Here is a 22,346-nt window from a genome sequence, read left to right on the forward strand (position 1 = left end):
CTTTTAGCATGCCACATGAGATTTGCAAATGGTTTAAGGAAGGAAATGTCTGCAGTGAAATGTATAACGGCAATAATGTAGGGACAATAGTTACAAAAAGATAACCATTTAATTTTTAAATATTTCATAAGCATTGTCAGTATTCTATTCAGTACTGCTGAATATGCTAAATATGGGTGGCCAGAACTTGTTTATTTGTTTTTTCTTTTGTGGGGCCACCTTTGTGGCTTTGTTATAAAGGCAGCTCAGCCTTGGACAATCTAAAAGTTGACAAGGATGCAAATTGCATACTAGCATACTTTCAGAGTGAGTTTTGGTGATCAAGTGCAAGGGCTTGAGATCTGAAGTTCATCACTTGTACTTCATTTGTCTGTGTATACATTGCAGAAGATTTTTTATGCATTTTTGCTAGTTTTGTTTATTTTCCTCAGTAGAAATTATTAGTTTTTTTTTCATTCCGTGTGTAATTTTTGTGTTTTATTGAAATATTTATACATGATCACAATAAATGCATGTTAAACTTGGAAGTAAATTGAAACTACTCTATGCTGCTGGGGACAGCAGAATACCAAAAAAAAAAATCACAATCTGCAGCTGTAGATTTTCACAACCACTTTCTATTTCCATTTGCTATGCCAAGTTTAAATATACCCATAATTTTCATTTAGGCAGTCATAAGACAACCAGTACTGTCAGCTATATATTATAGCATCTAAGATAAATGGCTTTCTTGTTGGAAAGGATAATTAAAACAAAAAAAAAAGTTAGGAAATTTGCAGGAATTTGTCTTCAGGGGGAAAAAAAAGATAAAATATAACTTCACATTGATAACTGAATCTCACCTGAGCATCATAGCCTATTTTTCTCCACTCTATCATGTTTTAAATGTAGACCATAGACTTTAATTGCCAAGGGTTAATATAGATTTTATGCAGTATTAAAAAATCAACAATAGTGAACCAGCAGCTGTTCTTCTGACCATGTTTCATCTCCATTGAGATCTCTGTCCATCATACCAAGTTAATGTGAACACAATCATAATTTATCCCCACCATTGCAGCAACATGTAAATAGTTAATTAGTGTTAAATTATCTCCTCAAATTCAGAACCATTTAGTTCATTTAATTCTGTCCAATCACATTGACTAATTTCAGTGGCTTCTCTTGATTTGCCTATAAAAACATCAGAGATTAGAAAGTGGTTTTCAAAGACAACAAATGTTCCCAAAGGAGAAAATTACCTGAGTCCCACAAATCATAGTTAAATTTAAGAATAAATATAGTATGGGTACTTGACATAATACATATTGCTGGATGTTTTCAAGTATTGTGGAAATGATTTAATTTTTCAGTTTGAATTAATAATTTTTGTATACATCATATGCTATTCCATTAAATAAACTGTTTTCATTTTAATCCTTCATTTATGAATGTTTTATTGTATTAATGTATGAGATTTTTCACCTTCTATAAATTGAACATTCAGAGTTTCCATTTCAGTTTTATTAACTTTTGAATAGGTTTAAGCATTGATGCAAGTTGTATATACTGTTCAACTTGTAGAAAATTGATGCAGTAACATTCATATTTGTGAACAAGCTGGGAGGGGTCAAAATCCCTTGAATCAGTTTTTTTTTGTATGGAAGCCTTGTCAATCATGAACAGAGCCACAATCAAGGCCTACTGTCCATCTTGCATGCCAAATGGATAGTTTTGCTGATGGGAAGGACTATGATTGGAAGTATGGCAGGGAAAGCCTCATGGTTGACTCTTTTAACTCTCTGAAACAGTCTTGCAAACTATTCAATTGTATGAAAACCAACAGCAAGAATAAAATTGAATGGATATCCTGGCATCCGCCAAGCCACCCTACCGGGACACTTTTATTGAAGTCTCAGAGACCTAAGGGAGAGAACTACAGACTTGAGGGCATGGTTGCCCTCCATATTAGGTACCCCAGTCAGTTTTCTTTGAGAATGTTGTCCTGTCAGCAGTCAAAAATAACGTGCTGAAGTTATATTCAGCTGAGTTTTATTTAGTGATATTGTATGCTTACAGGCCCTTCCAGGCAAACAAGTCTGCCTGTTCAATTACACACATGTAACCAATAAACCTTCTAACCCTGTACGTCTTTTGAATGTGGGAGGAAATCAGAACACCTGGAGGAAGATCACATGATCACAGGGAGAAAGTACAAACCCCTCCCAGACAGCGACAGAATTGCACTTGGATCATTGGCCTGTAATAGCATTCTTCTTACCACGACACTACAGTGTCACCTCAAATTCAGAAAATCAGCTGTTTCTTGTAGCTGACCTTCTGGATTCCTCCATATTCCTTAGTTGCATCCAGTGTCTTTTGCAAATTGGATGCACCAGTTCTGCTGGCACTGTGAGGAAGGAGTGACACTGGGTGTCCACAGTATTAACTCTGGAATCCACGGAAAGTGCAATCTTACACAGAGTAACCACTTAATCTCTCCAATGAAGGATACACACATCAGGATGCCCTTCATTGACCAGAGCTCAGCATTCCACACTATCAGTATCTTTCTGTATAGCTGAATCCTCAATTTCCTCACTGGTTGACTTCAGTTGGTACTGTTAGTACAGATTGACAACAATATCTCCACACTCACCACCAGCACAGGTACACCATAGGACTCTGTTTATCTCCCTGCTCTACTTATTTTTGTTGACCAAAAATCAAAGGTGGTGACAAATTGGCATATGGAAGAGAAATTGGAAAAACTGGTTGAATGGTTACACAGCAACAAACTGTCACTCAACTAGCAAAACTAAAGAGTTGATTATTGACCACAGAAGGAAGAAAGCAGAGGTCCTTCAGCCAGTCCTCATTAGGGGAACAGGTGGAAAAGGTCAGTAGCTTTAGATACTCTGCATTAACATATCAGAGGAACTATTCTTGAGCCAGCACATAAGTGTCATCATAAAGAAGGCATGACAACGGCTCTACTTTATTGGAATTTTGCGTGGATTTGTCATGTCACCAAAAACTTTGACAAACTTCTATAGCTGAATGGTAGACAGTATCCTGAATGGTTGCATCCCAGCCTGGTACAGAAACATCAATTCCCAGCAATGGAATAGTCGACAGAAAGTGGTAGTTACAGCTAAGTCCATCACAGGCAAATCTCTCCTTACCATTACTTGAAGCATGTCACAAGAAAGTAGCATCCATCAAAGACTCCCACCATCCAGGCCATGCCCTCTTCTCACTACTACCATTGAGCAAAAGGTACGGAAGCCTTGGGTCCCATACCACCAGGTTCAGCTACAGTTATTATCCGACAACCATTGGGCTCTTGAACTAGTGCAGTAAATTTCATTGACCTGTACTCTACAACCTGTAGCCTCACATTCAAGGACTCTTTACAACTCGTTCTCTATTATCTGTATTTGCACAATTTCTCTTTTGCATGCTGTCAATCTTTGCTTATGAATTGTTTTTGTAAAATTCTATTGTATTTCTTATTGTAAATGCCTGCATGGAAATGAATCTCAAGGTAGTATATGGTAAGTATAAATTTACTTTGAACTTTGAATAGCATTGATTAAAAATAACTACTGCACAGTCCCTGCGGAAGTCTAGCAGGAGCATAGGAGCATCACAGTTTGCAGCTCCCTATCCATATCATACATCATCTTGGAGATATATTGTCCATTTTCATCATTGCTGAGTCTGAACCCTTGAACTCATCGCAGTAGTGTTATGATGGTACTTTGAGCTGAAGGTCTGCAATCGTTCATGAAGGGGTCTGACTGTCACCTTCTTGAGTGAAGCTAAGCTTGGGTAACAGATGCTGGCCTGTGGGTGACACCTACAAAATTAATTAATTAAAATGGAAATACTTGTGGCACAAAAGGAAACTATTGGGTTAATCAAATTTCACCAAACAGTTCCATTATTTGGCTTTATTTATGAATCTGAGTATCATGTATAATAACCACTCTTAGTATACCCTGCCACTTTCAAATATTTATCTGTTTTGATTCCATGCTCCTTAAGGCATTTCTGCTAAAAATTTCAACATGTTATACTGTATATGAGGCCCGTTGCAAGGACAAGAACTACAGGCTGATCGGTAGTGGGGAAGTTACTAGAGAGAATTCTGAGAGGCAGGATCTACCAGCATTTGCATAAACAAAGTCTGACTAGGAGGAGCATACAGAAAATGCTGGAGGAACTCTGCAGGTCAGGCAGCATCTATGGAGTGTAGATTTGTGCACAGAAGTCACAACTGAGAAATCTTTGTGTTTTGAAGAAACAAACTAAAATGGTCGATAAGGTCAGAGCCATAGTTATTATCTATTTGGACTTTAGCAAAGCCTTTGACAAGGTCTTGCATGGTAGATTCATTTAGAGTAGGAGGAAACCGGAGCTTCTGGGAAAAGCCCGCACATTCCACGAGGAGGACATACAGAGACTCCTTACAGATGGCACGGGAAATGAAGTCTGAACTCTGACACCTCTAGCTGTAATAGTATCATGCTAACTGCTGTGCTACCTTGGCACCAATTGGGGGTGTTGTTGATAATGAATAAAATTATCATAGATCACAGGAAGGTCTGGATCAGTTAGTGGTGGGTTAAATTTAGGTACATGTGTAGATAGGGTAGTGGCAAAGACATTTAGCACATGGCCTTCATCGGTCAGGCAGTTAAGTATAGGAGTTGAAATATAGTTACTGTGTACAAATTGTTGGCGAGAATAAACTTGGAGTATTGTGTACAGTTTTGGTCACCCTGTGATAGCAAAAATGTAGTTAAACTAAAAAGTGCAGAAAAGATTTACAAGGATATTGTCTGGACTAGAGGGCCTGAGTTGTGAGGGGAGGTTAGCCAGGTTCCTTCCAGGTTTCTGTTCCTTGGAGTGTAGGAGAATGAGGAGGTAACTTCATAGAAATGTTTAAAATTTATGAGAAACATAGATAAAGTGGGCGGTAATGATCTTGCAATCTTTTCCCATAGACAGGGGAGTCCAAAGCTAGGGAAGGGGCTGGATACAGTTAAAGTGAGAGAGGAAAGATTTAAAGGAGATGTGAGGGGCAACTTTACACAGAGGGTGTTGTGTATATGGAATGAACTGCCTAAGGGACCACTTGAGATAGGTTACAATAGAATCATTTAAGAAGCACTTGGACAAGTACATGGAGTGCTGAGGTTTGGAAGGATATGGGCCAATTGGGATTGACTGGATGGCAGCTGTATTCAGTATGGACTGGTTGGGCCCAATGGCCAGTATCTATGTTGTATTTTTCTATGACTCAATGTCAAATGGCAAAGAGGAGATATGCAGGAATAAGAAAGCTTGGTTGATTGAGTGGTGTCATAAAAACAACCTCATACCCAATGTTAGCAAGACCAGAGAATTGATTGTGGACATCAGGAAGAAGTTGAGAGAACATGAGGGGTTAGCAGTGGAAAGAGTGAGCAGCTTCAAGTCATTGGATGTTAACATCTCAGCCCAACACATTGATGCAGTCTTGAACAAGGCATACCAGACTTTACTTCATCAGGAGTCTGAGGAGATTTGGCATGTCAACAAAGACTCTTACGAATTTCTATATTCCTATCGTGGAGAGCGTTCTGACAGGTTGCATCAGCAACTCCCATGCACAACATCACAAGATATTGCAGAGTGTTGCAGACACAGGAGCAAGCCTAGCAACCATTCAGGCTGTCTTCACAAGGCGACCCTGCAAGAAGATGCCATCCATCGTTAAGGATCCTCACCATCTTGTACACGCTCTCTTTACTGCCATCACTGAAGAGCTACAGAAGTCTGAAGACCTGCACTCAATGATTTAGAAACAGCTTCTTTCTAAATAGTCCATGAACCCTATTTTATCATTCCTTTTATTGTCGCACTATTTATTTATTTATTTTGTAATTTATATTCATTCTATTCTTTTCACTAAAGCAGCAGATTTCACAGCATGTAAGTCAGGTTAATAAACTTGATTTTGATTCTAAGACAACACTGATCTATTTTATTTGTGTAACACACTGTCAGGTTTCGCTGCTAATGTAATGGCTTCTCTGTAATGTTCGACTGCTAACGTAATGGTTTCTTTGTAGCAGCAATATTTGGGTTATGACTAGAGATAACAGGGCATGTTAGCCACTGAGCGGGATGTTGTTCTTTCTTGTGTGTCTGGGAGCCGGGGATTTGTGGTCTTCTGCCAGGGAGAGTTGAGGAGAGAAAACGCGAATGGAGAGAGTTGGTAGACCGCAGGACAGAGTGGACTTGGAGCGAGGGTCCGAAGGTCAGTGATGATCGGAGGAGGTTGATGGTGAACGAATGGCCTTATCAGTGAGCTCCAACATTTGTGCATTAGACTGGTTCATGAGAATGGGCCCTTTTCTTTTTTTTTTGTTTCTTTACTAACCATATAGTCAAGTTAAGAATTATAAAGCTCAATCATTTAATCGATATTGGGTACTGTTTGTTTCTCATGGCACTGATTTGTAACAGGGGACACATCATTCAACGAAACGAGATTTCTTAAGTTTAGCTGGGCCAGGGGTTATCATCCCCTATATTAAGCTGCTAGCCGAACCAAGAGTTACATTTAATTTGGTCATTTGTTTGCTTACTCAGCAAGCAAATGTCCATTTTCTTGCCTCCTACTACTATCCTCACTATTTGTCACACTTCCAAGCATTTTGACAAATGTAACGCGTGCAGTATGCTGGAGGAATTCAGTAGGTCAAACAGAGGAATAAAGAGTTGATGTTTTGGGCTGAGAGGCTGACATCTGGAGGAAAATATTTGCCATTTGCACTAACGTCAGCTGTTATTATCTCTCAAATCTGCAAAAATAGGTGCGTACACTGACCATCATCCAATCAGAAAAATAATGTCATTATTCTTGATATCTGCAATGATAGAAATCTGTTAGCCATGCTGATACTAACTTGTTTATTGCATGGATGTCAATCATGCAAATGGTCTTTTGTTGAACTTCATTGAAAGCCTTTCCTGCAAACAAAAAACTCATGTTCTGCTTACCCATAATCATCTTTCTACCATCATCCAAAATTTTAGCCAGGTTCAAGAAGCGAAGTTTGTCTTTAACAAAAGTTACAGCTCTCTTTTATTAAATTGAACTTTTCTAAGTTCATATTAAACTTTTGTAGCAAGAAATAATCTTGGAATTCAGCAGCTAAAGCAGCATCTGCTAAATGATTGTAGTTTTAGGTCAAGACCATGCATCAGAATGCTGCGTGACTTGCTGAGTACTTCCAGCAATTTATCTTTTTCTCCAGATTCCATCTGCACTCTTATCAATCTTTTCCTTGCCTATTGTTTCTAAAAGCATCGCTTGACTGGAGTTAAAGCAACTGCCATTTGCTGGCTTGGGATAACTTTGCAAATAAAAATATGAAAGGGGCAAAGAAGTTGTTTCCACTGGTAGGTGAGACTAGAACCAGGGGACATAGCATCAAGATTCGGAGGAGTTAGGATGGAAATGGGGAAGAACTGCTTTTCCCAAAGACTTGATGAATCTGTGGAATTCTCTGCCAAATGCAGCAGTGGAGGCAACCTCAGTAAATATATTTAAGACAAGGCTGGATAGATTTTGGCATAGTAGGGGAATTAAGGGTTATGGGGAAAAGGCAGGTAGGTGGATATGAGTCCATGGCCAGATCAGCCATGATCTTATTGAATAGTGGAGCAGGCTCAATGGGCCAGATGACCGACTCCTGCTCCTGTTTCTGACATCTCTCACTTTTCCTGATATTCCTGTTTTCATTCTTCAGACATTAGACTTCACAGGCCAACTATTTTATTTCCCATAATCTCTCACAGAAAACCCTCAGCTTATTTCAATTTTTATCATTAGTTCCAAGGTGGATAAATATTTCAAGCCCTTTCTTCTTCATCAATGTTATGTACTTGATTGAGTTATTATTTATTTATAATGATCCCACCCTGCTCAATTACACCCATGTGACCAATTAACCTATTAATCCATACATCTTTGGAAAGTGGGAGGAATGACGTCTATCAGCATGGTATCAATGAGGCAACATGTAATTCTTGGCCAAAACATTGAAATAAGTGATATTAAAACAGCAATAAACCAATGTGGCATGAAGAAGTCAGTAGAAATCTCTTTTCACTGACCATGTACAATAATGATTTAACAATATACTTAAGTGTAAATTACAAATATGACAGTTACTTATTAATTCTTTGTCAAAAACATAGTGCATACTGTATGTAAGCATGCATGTCATTCCAGTCATGTTATTATGTCAGCAGTGCAGAATTATACCATAAGACTATAAGGCATAGGAGCAGAATTAGGCCATTCAGCCCATCAAGTTTGCACCGTTCCATAATGGCTGATCTCGGATCCCATTTGACCCATACCATCAGGCAGGAGGTACAAAAGCCTTGGGTCCCACACCACCAGGAACAGTTATTAACCTACAAGCATCAGGCTGCTGGGCCTGCGTGCTTAGATTACTTGACTCATCTCAACCCTAAACTGATTCCACAACCTACTGACTCAATGACTCATGTTCTCAGTATTTTTTATTTGCACAATTTGTCTTTCTTTGTACCTTAGTTGTTTGTCACTCTTTATAGTTTTTCATAAATCATGTTGCATTTCTTTATTGTCCTATAAATGCCTGCAAGAGAATGAATCTCAAGGTAGTATATGCTGACATATACACTCTGTAGACACTTTATTACATACAGCTACTTTTTAATGTAAGTATTTAATCAGCCAGTCATATGGCTTCAAGTAAATGTATAAAAGCATGCAGACAGGGTCAAAAGGTTCAGTTGTTGTTCAGACCAAGTATCAGAATGGGGAAGAAATGTGAACACAGACTTTGACCGTGGAATGATTATTGATGCTAGACAAGGTGTTTTGAGTATCTCAGAAACAGCTGATTACCTGGAATTTTCATGCACAACTGTCTCAGGGAATGGCATGAAAAACATAAAACATCCAGTAAGTGGCAGTTCTATGGGTATAAACACTTTCTCAATGAGAGGTCAGAGGAGAATGGTGAGCCTGGTTCAAGCTGACAGGACTGCAGTAGTAACTCAAATAACCAAATGTTACGATAGTGTTGTGCAGAAGGTGAATCTTGAAGTGGATGTGCCACAGCAGCAGAAGATTACACCAGATTCCACTCCTGTATTTAATAAAATGGTCACTGAGTGTACATACTTTTTAAAATAATTTTGCATTGATTTTGACTTTGAAAATTTTAGTTTAAAAGCTAACTACATGGAATAAGCTCAGAGGAAATGGTACAGTTACAACATTTAGACAGGTACATTGATAGGAAAAGTTTAGAAGGAGGCCAAGTGTAAAGAAGTGGGATTAGCTCAGGTAGACAACTTGGTCAGTATAGGTGCATTGCACTCAAGGGCCTTTTTCCATGCTGTATAATTCTATGACTAACATTATAGCAAAATGATGACTCTGGTTCTCTGTTACCTAACAAAGGGCCACAGCCATTAATTTGAAAAAAAGCTTTCATGCTTTTACACAAGCTTTGACCATCTGCAGCTACTTCATCCATGATCAGCCTACCATCCAAAAATGCATAATTTCTCTGATAAATGTACAGTATTTAATTACAGCATATATGTAATTACTTGGGACATGAAGCACCTGATCATAAATATAAGAGATTCTGCTTGTAAGAAGACTTTACCCCATTCAGAACGGGCTGATAACTGGAAAGAAAAGTGTCAGCCACATTGCCAGTTACCAAAAACTGCATTTGAGAGTCAAACAACTCATCCTTTGCATTCAGTAGTATTTCATCACTTCCCGTGCAGCAGGATATTTGGAGATCACTGTAGTCCAGAAATTCAATTGGACCAGGCACTAAAATACAGTGGCTGCAAAACAGGCCGGAGGCTAGTTATCCTGAAAAAAAGTGACCTCCCTTCAGACTCGCAAAGCTCTTCCAACTTCCACTGAGGTGACAAAATTCCAATAACTCTCAAGAAACTCAAAACTGTCGAGTGCTGTCTTGAATGATCTTGCATTCAGTAAGTTTCTGAATACTGTCACTATGCACCAGGACAATGTAACATCAACTGCATATACTTGTTGATGTTCTCTGGTTACTGACACGTACAACAGAATAGGCCCTTCATCCCCTGATGTCTATGCTAACTATGAACACAATCCTGTCCGTGCAGAGTCTATCTCCCTCCATTCCCAGCCTATTTACATACCAGTATTGCTCTTAAACACTGCTATTGTATCTGCTTTCATCACTTCCCTTAACAGTGTATTCCAGGCACTTACTCTGCTTGGGGGTGAGGACAACTTGACTCATAAATCCTCTTCACACTTTGTCCCTCTCACATTAACACTACACTATCTAGTGCTTATATAATTTTATATATTCTAATAAGGCCACTGTACATATTCTGATGCTCCAGAGAAAACAGCATCTATTCCAGGCATCATCTTGGTGAAACCCTTCTTCACCTTTTCCTGTAATATTTCAACCAGAACTGCACACAATATTCCCAATGTGGTCTCGCCAACATTTTATACAGCTGCAACATGACTTCCAAGTTTTATAATCAACACCCAGATCAATGAAGGCAATAGTGCTGTACACTGCCTTTACTCTTTACAGGAAGCTATGGACTTGCATGCTAAGATAATTTGCTGTGTCAATGTCCTAACAGTTCGGTCATTTACTGAATATTTCCGTTTACACTTGACCTTCCAAAGTGGAATCCCTACGCACTTCTGGATTACTCTATCTGCCATTTCTCTATCCTCAGTTCCCTTCAGACAATATCATGCTGAATCCTTTGACAACCTTCCTCACTGTCCATGACTTAAATCAATTTTTGTATCATCTACAAACTTGCTTATCAGCCCATCTACAATTTTGCCTACAAACATTGGAGGTCCCAGCACTGATCTTTGTGGAACACTACTGGTCACAGACTTCCAGCCAGAATAATTCACCACTTTCCTCTGTCTTCATTGGTTAAGCTAATTTTGACTCCAATCTACATGGCATTCATGGATCCCATGTGACCAGACCATGAGTCGAAGGAGCAAAATCAGGCTGCTTGGCCCATTGAGTCTGCTCCACCATTCTGTCATTGAGGATTTATCTTGCCTCAACCACATTTGCCTGCGTGCTTTCCGTAACCTTTGACACGTTGACAAGGACCTAGCAACCTCTGATTTAAATAGATTTGGCATCCACAGCCATCCATAGCAATAAATTCCACAGATTCCCCACCCACTAGTTGAAAAACAATTCCTTCTTGTGTCTGTTCTAAATGGACATCTCTCTATTCTGAGGCTGTGCCTTCTGGTCCTAGATACTTCAGCTATAGGAAACATTATCTCCACATCCACTTTGTCTAGGCCTTTCAATATTCAATTGGTTTCGATGAGTTACCCCCTCATTCTTCTAAATTCTACTGTGTACAGGCCCAAAGCAATCAATTGCTCCTTGTACATTAACCCTTTCATTTCCAGAATCATTCTTGTGAATCTCCTCTGGACCCATGCCTGCACATTTTCTCTTAGATAAAGGGCCCAAAACTGTTCACAATACTTCAAATGTAGTCCTACCAATGCCTTACAAAGCCTCAGCATTACATTGTTGTTTTTATATTCTAGTCCTCTTTTGCTTTTTGACTACATTTGCAACATCTCTCATCATCCAAGGTTCCTAACCTTGCCATCCTTGACTTTTTTCATCAAAGGAACATGTTGATGCTGAATTCTGATCAGATGGACTAGCCCAATAACAACTGCTCCCAATCTACTTTCCCCACACCCTACTTAACACTGTTGTAAATAGCTTTTTCCTAAAATCCATAACTATCTGAAAACTTAAGAAGTTACAATCACTGTTCCCAAAATGTTCATCCAGTGAGACTTGGATCATCAAGCCAAGCTGATTATCCAATACAACATTTAGTATTGCCCCTACCGTGGTTGGATTATCTACATCTAATGTCAGGAAACCTTTCTGGACATGCCTAACAAATTCTACCCTATATGCCTGGCATTAAAGGAATTCTAGTCATAATTGGAGAAGTACAAGTCATCCATCATAACTATCCTATTGCTTTTATATTTTTCCACAATCTACCTACATATCTATTCCTCTATCTCCCACATTCTGTTGGGAAACCTGTAGTATAGCCCCATAATGGAGGCTATACATAAACATTGCACCTTTCTTATTTTTCAGCTTTACCCACTTTGTCTTACTTGATGAACTATCCAGGGTGTTCTCTCCAGACACTCTGTGACGTTCTCCCTAGTCAGTACTGCAACTCCCCTATCTCTCTTCCCTGTTGCAGCTGAAACATCTGAATCCTGGAATATTGAGCTGCAAGTTCTGCCCTATTTATTTCAACCATGTTTTTATAAAGGCTACAACATTATAGTTTGATGTACTAATACAGTCCTTAAGATAATCTACCTTAATCAAAAATTGAAATTAATATATTTTAGCCCATCATCCCCACCAGGTTTGTTAAATTGGCTTAGCCTTCCTTCCCTTCATTTCAGCTCTTTCTTTCCCTAAAACTTTAACTTCTCTCAATTTCATGTTTGCTGACCCACTGTACCAGTTTCCATATCCCAAAAATGTATAGGTTGACAAGTTAATTGGCCACTGTAGGTTGAGTCTATCATGTAGTTGAGTGGTGAAATATGGTGGGAGATAGGGCAGACATGGGAAAAAATGGGATTAGTGTAGGATTGGCATAAATGGATTCTTGGTGGACTGAAGAGCTGTTTCCTTGATGTTATGGCTCTATGAAAAATAATTGGTTAAACTTATCAAATTTGCAAAACTCGCTTTGTCTCTTCGAACAGTATTTACATTTAAAGAGACATTCAGTACCAGTCTAAACCTAATGATGTGATGGTCTCTCCTGCTGTAGGTGTTCTACTGACCTTGGTGCACTCGGACAAACTTATTCCCCAGCACCTGCTGCCTGACTTGCTGAGTTCCTCCAGTGCCTTGTGTGTGTTGCTTAAGATTTTCAGCATCTGCAGAATCTCGTGTGTTTATGCTCATTTTGTTTTAATTGGGATAGGAACATACCATGTTATTAGTCATTTGTGGAAATGACCCACCTTTACTCAGAATGTTCTGTACTTTATTCAGTAACATATTTGAACATATCATCCTGGAATCACATCTGTGCTTACACATATGTTTACACTTCTATACATTTAATGTAGTGTTATTGTAACTCTCCTATCCTTTTTGCCTCTTGCAATACAGCTATGGCAAGTGTGATGCCATGAACCTTACTGCGTCTTCTGAAATCCCTGTGCTTCCAGTTTTCCAGACTGGTAGGGAATAGAATGCTCACTGTGGATCCCAGTCCATTTGAGCTTCCACATCTGCCTTGCCCCCTTCCAAGCTTTGAGGTGCCCACCTCCTGAAACTTGCCGCTGACTTAACATCTAGGTTGTAATTTTGCATTGTTATGTTGCTTTTTCCTTGTGCCACCTTGATATGCTGATGTGATGAAATGATCTTTATGGATGGCATGCAAAACAAAGTTTTTCAAAGTACATGTGACAATAATAAACTAATTAATGTGATGTCAGAGACTGCTCAGGTTTTAAACCTGTATTTTGAGTTATTTGGTTGATCATACATCATTCACTTATAGTTAGTTAGGATGCAAGAAACATTCAGAGTTTCTGATGTGGCAGAATGTGTGAATTCATTGTGACTGAGGAACTCTGCCATACATCTATTTGTTATTGTAACTAAAAATCCTATATGAAGTCAACACTCAACAGCTGTCCATTTCAAAGTTTTATTTAATAAATGTTATTTTCTTCTTGTCTGCAGGGATTTCAAGGCTTACCAATACCTGACCTTAACATTCTTTTGAAATTGCACTACATTTAGGCTACACTCTGTGTAACCACCATCCACTTTAGCATCTACTTTGGCAAATTGACGTAAATCAAATATGGATACTTGGTGAGAATTAATTAAGGAGTTCTGAATAAACTGAGCATATATCCAATATGTAGAAAACTCTAAGGAACTCCAGTTTCCTGTTTAAATAAATATTGCTATAAAGCTTGCAGTTTTTACATCTGAATGCTTTTTGTGTGAACGGTTATTGGCAGATTCCTTGACTTGATTCAATCAGACTAGGTCGTCCTGGAGTTGACTGCTATTGCCAACATGATAGTGGGGCAGCTGTGCTGCAACTTCAGTTCTTGATAAATGAGGTAAGCTAACAATTCCAATTATGTGGTTTTTGATAAAACACGGTGTGGCAGTGGGCTTTAGAGGATGTAGGATTATCTAGATTTAGAAGTATAGCCCAGACCCTAGACTGATTTGCAAGATCAACTCACTTGAATAATTTGCCAAGCTGATTGATTAACTTGGAAGACCACCTCAGAGTGAGAGGTTCTCTTAGACTGGCTGTGACATTGCCATGGCCCTTGAATTAGGAAAAGTACTTCTGTTTTCTGAAGTGCTGTAGTGTAATGATTTGCATAGAATTGCCACACCATCATTTCCTGTTTTGCTGATAGAGTAGTGCTTACAAAAAAGCTTTTTTTTGTGCATTAGTTACACAATTTACTAATGAGTTTGAGTAATTAGGTTTAACAAGTTTAGGCAATGGTGGGAAAGGTTATTTTTCATCTGGTAAGCTGTCAATAAAGATATGTTTGATTGTTGTCATCTATAGATGTATGTATTTTATTTTCTTTAATGCCTTCATCTTTGCTAAGTCTTTTCAAGCCAGATAATCTTACTTCACTCCTCACAGTAAGTATCATTACTTGCATATTCCCGAACGTAACTTCCTTGCTCTCCTCCCTTTTCCTTTGGCTCTCCTGTAGTTCAAGTTTCTGGCTTGAATATATTTAATGACATTGTTTCTACATCTCTTGGAAGTAGATTAACAAATCTTTGAGATGTGAAATTCCTTTTTGTCCTATCTTGATTTTGAAAATATGTCTTTTAGTTCTAGATACCTCAACTAAGGGAAACAGCCTCCTCCAAGTCCATCCTGTCAATTTCCCACAAAGTCACATGTTTCTGTTTGAACATCCTGCCCAATAGTTTGTCTTTCCCAATGTCAAACACTTCATCGATGGGTGATACCACCAACACCCAGGGAAATTTGTAACAAAACTTCCTTTTATACTCCATATGCCTTGCAGTATAGATCAATTTCCCATTTGTCTTCCTAATTACCTGCTGAATCTGCATGCTAATCCTTTGTGCATAATGACAATCAGATCCTTTTGTACAATTTGCACCATTTAAAAATGATCTTACTTTTTTTTGCCACAACTTCTAACCTTTCATTTTCCCACATTATATTCCATTTGTCAACTTCTTGCCTGCACACTTAATATATCTATATCGCTTTACAACTTCTTCATAACTTGCTAATCCACATACCTTTGTATTATCAGGAACCAAGCCATTGATATATATTGTAAATCATTGAGGGGCCAGCACTGATCCCTGTAGCATCCCACTTTTATTTATTGCCAGTCCAAAAATGACCCATTTATCATGCTTCTCTATTGTTTAACCAGTCCCCTATTCATGCCAATATGCATTTAGAATCTCTGCCATTTCTCTGCTTATCTGTTTCTTTGTCATACAGCCATTCATTCTCAGTGGAATATGCCCCTGCAGTAATTTATGAAATATTTCTTTCTATTCTGCCACTGGTGATATACTGTTTTACATTTTAATCTGTTTTCCCAGTTGTCACTTCAGTCAATCCAATCCTCATAGTAATATAATTGGCTTTGTTCAAGTTTAGGTTGTGTTTTTTTTGTCCCAAGTTGCTCACACTCAGTCTGAAGTTGAAATACAGTCATACTCTTTCCTTAGACATCCTTTACCAGAGATTATTTATCAATTGTATCTGATTAAACAGGACCTCCAGAGCTGTGATCTCAGGATTGCTACCTGGGCCATATGCTTGTGAGGCCAGAAATAGGAAGATTATACAGTTTAACACATGGCTAGAGAAATGGTGCAGAGGGAGGGCTTCAGATATTTTGATCATTGGGCTCTGTCCTAGGGAAGATGGGACCTTTACATATGGGACAGTTTGCACCTGAACTGGAGGGGAACTAATATCTTTAATATCTTGTGGGAAAGGTTTGCTTGTGCAACACAGGGGGTGCGGGTTACAGTTCATCTAGCATTGCAAGGGGATGGGAACCAGAGCTCCAGAGCAGATAATGGAATGTTTGTGGGCAAGGATGTTGATAACTTTACATACAAAGACAGAAATCAAAAGATTGACCATAATGGGGCTAATGTTTTGAGTTATGTATATTTCAATGCAAGGAGTATTATAGGAAAGGCAGATGAGCTTAGAACAGGGATCAGCACGTGGAATTATGACATTGTAGCCACTAGTGAGTCTTGATTGTAGGAGGGGTAGAACTGGCAGTTTAATGTTCCTGGGTTCAGTTGTTTTAGACATGACAGAGCGGGAGGGATGGCATTATTAGGGAAAATGTCACCAGTGCTCAGACAGGAGAGACTGGAGCGTTCAGCTACTGAGGCTATATGTGTAGAACTGAGGAATAAGAAAGGGATGACCATGTTAGTGGGACCAAATTATAGCAGGATTTAGAGGAGAAAATTTGTAGAAAGATGACAGACAGTTGCACGAAACATAAAGTTCTGATAGTAGGTGACTTTTCCACATATTGACAGAGACTCACATACCCTAAATGACTGGATGGGATAGAGTTTGTCAAATGTATTTAGGAAAGTTTCCTTAATCAATATATATGTATAGAGGTACCAACTAGAGAGAGTGCAATACTGGATCTATTATTAGGAAATGAGAGAGGGCAGGTGACAATTTTTTCTTGCTGTCTGTCCTTCTGAAATGTTAAATGCTCCAAGATAATCCAGTCTTGATTACCTTGCAAACATGTCCCTGTAATGGTTCATTGATAATACTTAATTACTTCTATGCTACAAACTGCCCTCCATCTTTTGCTGTACAAAAAGCAACACAAAAAGCATCTATCTCCACTCTCCCTTTTCAAATTCCAAAAGAAATCCTCCCACAATTCCCCTGTTTTAAGCATCAGCCACCACCATTTTTTCTATTCTATTGTAGCCATAGATGAAGCAGATGCCCTTTAACTCATCCCTTTTCACCATCCAGAGCCCCAACAACTCTTTGCTGATGAAATCTCAAATTGCTTTCAGTTCATGATTCACTTCAAATTCAAATCTGATTCATTTTCCTTATGATGTGGTCTTCTAAGCAAGCAAGACAAAACCCAGTTTGGCAATATCTTTACTGAACATTTGCCATGCTTGCTGTGTAGGCTTTTGGGAGGTACAGTGCTAAATGCAGTTGTGACTTTTGAATTAAGCTAGTTCAATGCATCACTGTTAATACAATAAAATCACAAAGCTTCAGGACAATTAATGGATAGACTGGGACCTGCACCCTCATTGAAGTCTGTGACTCCAGTTGGATATCTGTTCCATTACAGTAAGAGTCTGCCATTGGAATTTTTTTTTGTTTCAAAGCTTCTTTGTACCAGTAATGCTTTTACCTCCTTGAGGGCTATTAGGTATAGGCAATAAATATCTCCCAAAATTGAATAGAACAAAAAGTAGCATTGTGGGATTTGGTATTTTCACTTGTCACAATCTCATTTTAACATTTCAAACTATTAAATAAAAATGACTCCAAGAAAATATGCCCCCAGCTAGCCATTTTTATACTATTATTATTATTGGATTGCTTTTGTGCCAGTGCTGGGTCTTTCAGAAGTAATTAGTCCTGTTTCCTTGCTTCATCAGTGCTCTGCAAGTTGCTCTCCAATTATCTCCAATTCTTTTATGAAAGGTACAATTGAAATTGTTTCTATTGTTTCCGGCAGGGAAAGCAGACTATAGTTGACTCCGTGCACAAGAACTTTTTTTCTGTTGAGTCATTTCTTCTTTGCCGATTGCAGTCGGTCTATGTGTCCAGTGACGATTCCATTAGAGGCACATTCTCGATAATTTTGAACACCTCTGTCACCTGACCTTGACCATGTAAACTTGCAGATCCTATAATCATTGGTGAAAACAAAGTAACTTCAACAAACTAAGGGGAAGAAAGAATCAATTATTTCTACATTTTTTCCTTTTTATTCCCACATTTCTGCAGGGAGCTTTAGTAAGTGCATGTGCAGATGACACACTTCACCTGTGGAATCTTCGTCAAAAGCGCCCAGCGGTTCTTCATTCACTCAAATTCAACAGAGAAAGGTAAAAGGTCATTCTTCATGCTATCCTATTATATAATGTAATTTTAAGTGCATTTCATAATTCATCATTATAAGGCATACTAATATTTTGTGAGGAAATCTGAATGGTTTATGGAACAACACACACAAGATACTGGAGGAACTTGATATGTCGGGCAGCATAAATGGAGGAAAATAAACAGTTGATATTCTGTTTACTTCCCTTGCTAGGTCCTGCCTGACCTGCTGAGTTCCTCCTGCATTTTGTGTTACTTCAGATTTCCAGCATCTGCAGTCCCTCCTGTATGAACAGTATGTGGATAATTTTTTCTATACCAAGAGAAACATGTAAATACATTATTTACTTCCAATTATGGGAAGCAAGTGTAATTCACAAGGCCAAGATTTAATGTTCATCCTGTTCTTGAGAAACAACCATTTTGAACTGGTGATGTAATTTTAAAATGAATTGCTGATGTACTTTTTAGATAAACTTTTCAGCAGTTGAGAAAGTGCTGGAGTCTATTATTAAGGATGAGGATTCGGGGCACTGGGAGACTAATGATAAAATAAGCCGAAGTCAGCATGGTTTCTGTAAAGGGAGATCTTGCCTGACAAATCTGTTAGAATTCTTCAAGGAAGTAATTAGCAAAGTCAAATCAAGTCACTTTTATTGTCATTTCAACCATAACTCCTGGTACAGTACATAGTAAAAATGAGTCAAAGTTTTTTCAGGACCATGATGATACATGACACAGTACAAAAACTATGTAAAAAACAACACAGAGAAAAAAAAAAACTACACTAGACTACAGACCTGCATAAAGGACTGCATAAAGTGCACAAAACAGTGCAGGCATTACAATAAATAATAAGCAATACAATAGGGCAGTAAGGTGTCAGTCCAGGCTCTGGGTATTGAGGATTCTGATAGCTTGGGGGAAGAAACTGTTACATAGTCTGGTCGTGAGAGCCTGAATGCTTCGGAGCCTTTTCCCAGACGGCAGGAGGGAGAAGAGTTTGTATGAGGGGTGCATGGGATCCTTCATAATGCTGTTTGCTTTGCGGATGCAGCGTGTAGTGTAAATGTCCGTAATGGCGGGAAGAGAGACCTGGATGATCTTCTCAGCTGACCTCACTATCCACTGCAGTGTCTTGCGATCTGAGATGGTGCAATTTCTGAACCAGGCAGTGATGCAGCTGCTCAGGATGCTTTCAATATAACCCCTGTAGAATGTGATAAGGATGGGGGGTGGGAGATGAACTTTCCTCAGTCTTCGCAGAAAGTAGAAATGCTGCTGGGCTTTCTTTGCTATGGAGCTGGTGTTGAGGGTCCAGGTCAGATTCTCCATCAGGTGAACACCAAGAAATTTGGTGCTCTTAATGATTTCTACCAATGAGCCATTGATGTTCAGTGGGGAGTGATCACTCCATGCCCTCCTGAAGACAACAACCAGTTGTTGGCTCTGCACCAGTCTGTTAGCCGCTGCACCTCCTCTCTATAAGCTGACTTGTTGTTCTTGCTGATGAGACCCACCACGGTTGTGTCATCAGCGAACTTGATGATGTAGTTTGAGCTGTGTGTTGCAGCACAGCAGAGTGAACGGCTTTGGACTGAGCACACAGCCCTGGGGGACCCCTGTGCTCAGTGTGCAAAGTGGACAAAGGAGAGGCAGTACTCAGATTTTCAGAAGGCATTTGATAAGGTGCCACACATGAGGCTGCTTAACAAGATACCATCCCATGGCATTACAGAAAAAATACTGGCATAGGTAGAGGAATGGCTGACAGGCAGGAGGCAGCAAGTGGAAATAAAAGGGGCCTTTTCTGGTTGGCTGCCAGTGACTAGTGGTGTTTCTCAGGGGTCAGTATTGGGACTGCTGCTTTTCATATTGTTTGTCAGTGATTTAGATAATGGAATTGATGGCTTCATGGCAAAGTTGGCGGATGATACAAAGATAGGTGGAGGGGTAGGTGGTGCTGAGGAAGCAATACGATTGCAGCAGGACTTAGACAAATCGGAAAAATGGGCAAGAAAGTGGCTGGTGGAATACAGTGTTGGGAAATGTATGAGAATGCATTTTGGTAAAAGGAACAATAGCACGTACTATAATCTAAATGGGGAGATGGTTCAAACATCGGGTGCAGAGGGACTTAGGAGTTCTCATGCAAGACTCCCATTTATTTCATGAGGAACATAATATAAAAGCAGGGAGCTAATGCTGAGCCTCTATAAGACACTAGTCAGGCTGCACTTAGAGTATTGTCAACAGTTTTGAGCCCCATATCTCAGAAAGCATATGTTGTCATTGGAGAGAGTCCAGAGGAGGTTCACAGGATGCTTCCGGGAATGAAGGGGTTAACATATGAGGAGCTTTTGGCAGCTTTGGGCCGGGTACTTACTGGAATTTAGAAGAATGTGGGGAGATCTCATTGAAACCTACCCAACGTTGAAAGGACTAGATAGAGTGGATCTGGAGAGGATGGTTGCTCTGGGGGTATCCAGAACTAGAGGGCATGGCCTCAACATTGAAGTTCTATCTTTTAGAACAGAGGTAAGGAGGAGTTTTTTTTAGGCAGAGAGTAATGACTCTGTGGAATGCTCTGCCACAAGCTACGGTGGAAACCAAGTCCGTGGGTATATTTAAATCAGAAGTTGATCTTTTCCTGATTGATCAGGGCATCAAAGGATATGGCAGGAAGGCAAGTGTATGGAGTTGAGTGGGATCCAGGATCAGCCACGATAGAAAGGCAGAGCAGATTTGATGTGCTGAATGGCCTAATTCTGCTCCTAAATCGTATGGTCTTATAAGGTGGTGTTATAAGATAGGGAACTGGATACAGCAGAGAACATGAAATGTTGCATTCTTATTACACGTGCATGATAAAGGTGAACCTGTGGGTGATGGCATTCCATACTTGGACTTACTGCATTACCAAATGGCCTTGAGTTTTCTACGAACAATAGAAACGAGCATGAAAGTCTTTCAGCCCTTATCTTCTCTGACAAAATCATCATCTCAACCTTGTTTTCTTGCTCAAACCCAATAACCCTTGATTACACTAATAACCAAAAGTCCATCAGCTCAGTGAAGTTGTCTTTTGCCCTCAAATAGGATATTCAAGGGATTCATCACTGTTTGAGTAAAGAATCTTCTCCTCATTTCAGTCTTAAAGTTTAATCTTTATTCTGAGACTCAGCCTTATATTTAGACTCTTTGGTCAGGGAAACTGATCCATTGTTGTTGCATGAGTGTAGCCTCCGGAGAAAAGTACTGGTAGATATGAAGCAGCTTCTTTATTTATCGAAAGAAGCTACAACAGGCATCATACAGAGACACCTTCGGTCAAAAGTTCTTGCTGGCCGAACTTGGGGCTAGGTATTTTATGTGCTAAACCTCAAACGGCAATTCCATATTGTCCAAAGTATGGACAATACTTTCTCTGAAACCACACAGAAAGTTCACACCTCCACATTCGCACGCACACCACAGACAATCAAATAAACTTTGATCAGCATTGTTTGGTCTGAGGTTCATGGCTTTTAGGAACCCATTGTTCAGATCTGCACTTGAAATTAAATCCACGGTGCATATTCAAATGTGGTAGCCAAAGTCATTTGCCAATCGTAAATGTGCTAAATCCAAAAATCGTTGTAACATCCATCATATTGAGACATACTAAGAAAGAGAAGATGATAGAATTAAGAGTAAGAATTGATCTGCTGGAGGAACTCAGCAGGTCTGACAGCACCTATTGTGGAGTGAGTGGGGTAAATAGGAATTGTCAACATTGCAGGTTGAAACCTTGTATCAGGATTGAAGATGGAGCGGGAAAATAGCCAGTATAAAGAGGAAAGGAGAATGGTGAAGGATGATTGTCAGTCTGAGCCAGACAAGGAGAGGATGAAGGTGGAGATAGCTAAAGGATGATAAGTGGGAATGCAATGTTTATCAGTGCTGGGATGTAATCAAGGATGTTGATAATGGAAGCAACATGCATCCTGCTGAGTGCTCTTAAGAATCTTGTATTTTTCAGTAGGGTCACCTCACATTCCTTA

At 39.3% G+C, this 22,346-nt stretch overlaps 1 protein-coding gene across 1 annotated transcript in view; it reads left to right on the forward strand.

Annotated features, from left to right (window-relative positions):
* stxbp5l (syntaxin binding protein 5L) overlaps nt 1–22,346 on the forward strand; it is a 353,464-nt gene that overhangs the window by 71,977 nt on the left and 259,141 nt on the right. The window contains exons 3-4 of the mRNA XM_059968451.1: nt 14,185–14,266; nt 18,208–18,308. Coding sequence (XP_059824434.1) covers nt 14,185–14,266; nt 18,208–18,308 — 183 coding nt within the window. The remainder of the gene's footprint in view (nt 1–14,184; nt 14,267–18,207; nt 18,309–22,346) is intronic.

Source organism: Hypanus sabinus, chromosome 4 (genome assembly GCF_030144855.1).
Source record: "Hypanus sabinus isolate sHypSab1 chromosome 4, sHypSab1.hap1, whole genome shotgun sequence".
Classification (NCBI taxonomy): domain Eukaryota; kingdom Metazoa; phylum Chordata; class Chondrichthyes; order Myliobatiformes; family Dasyatidae; genus Hypanus; species Hypanus sabinus.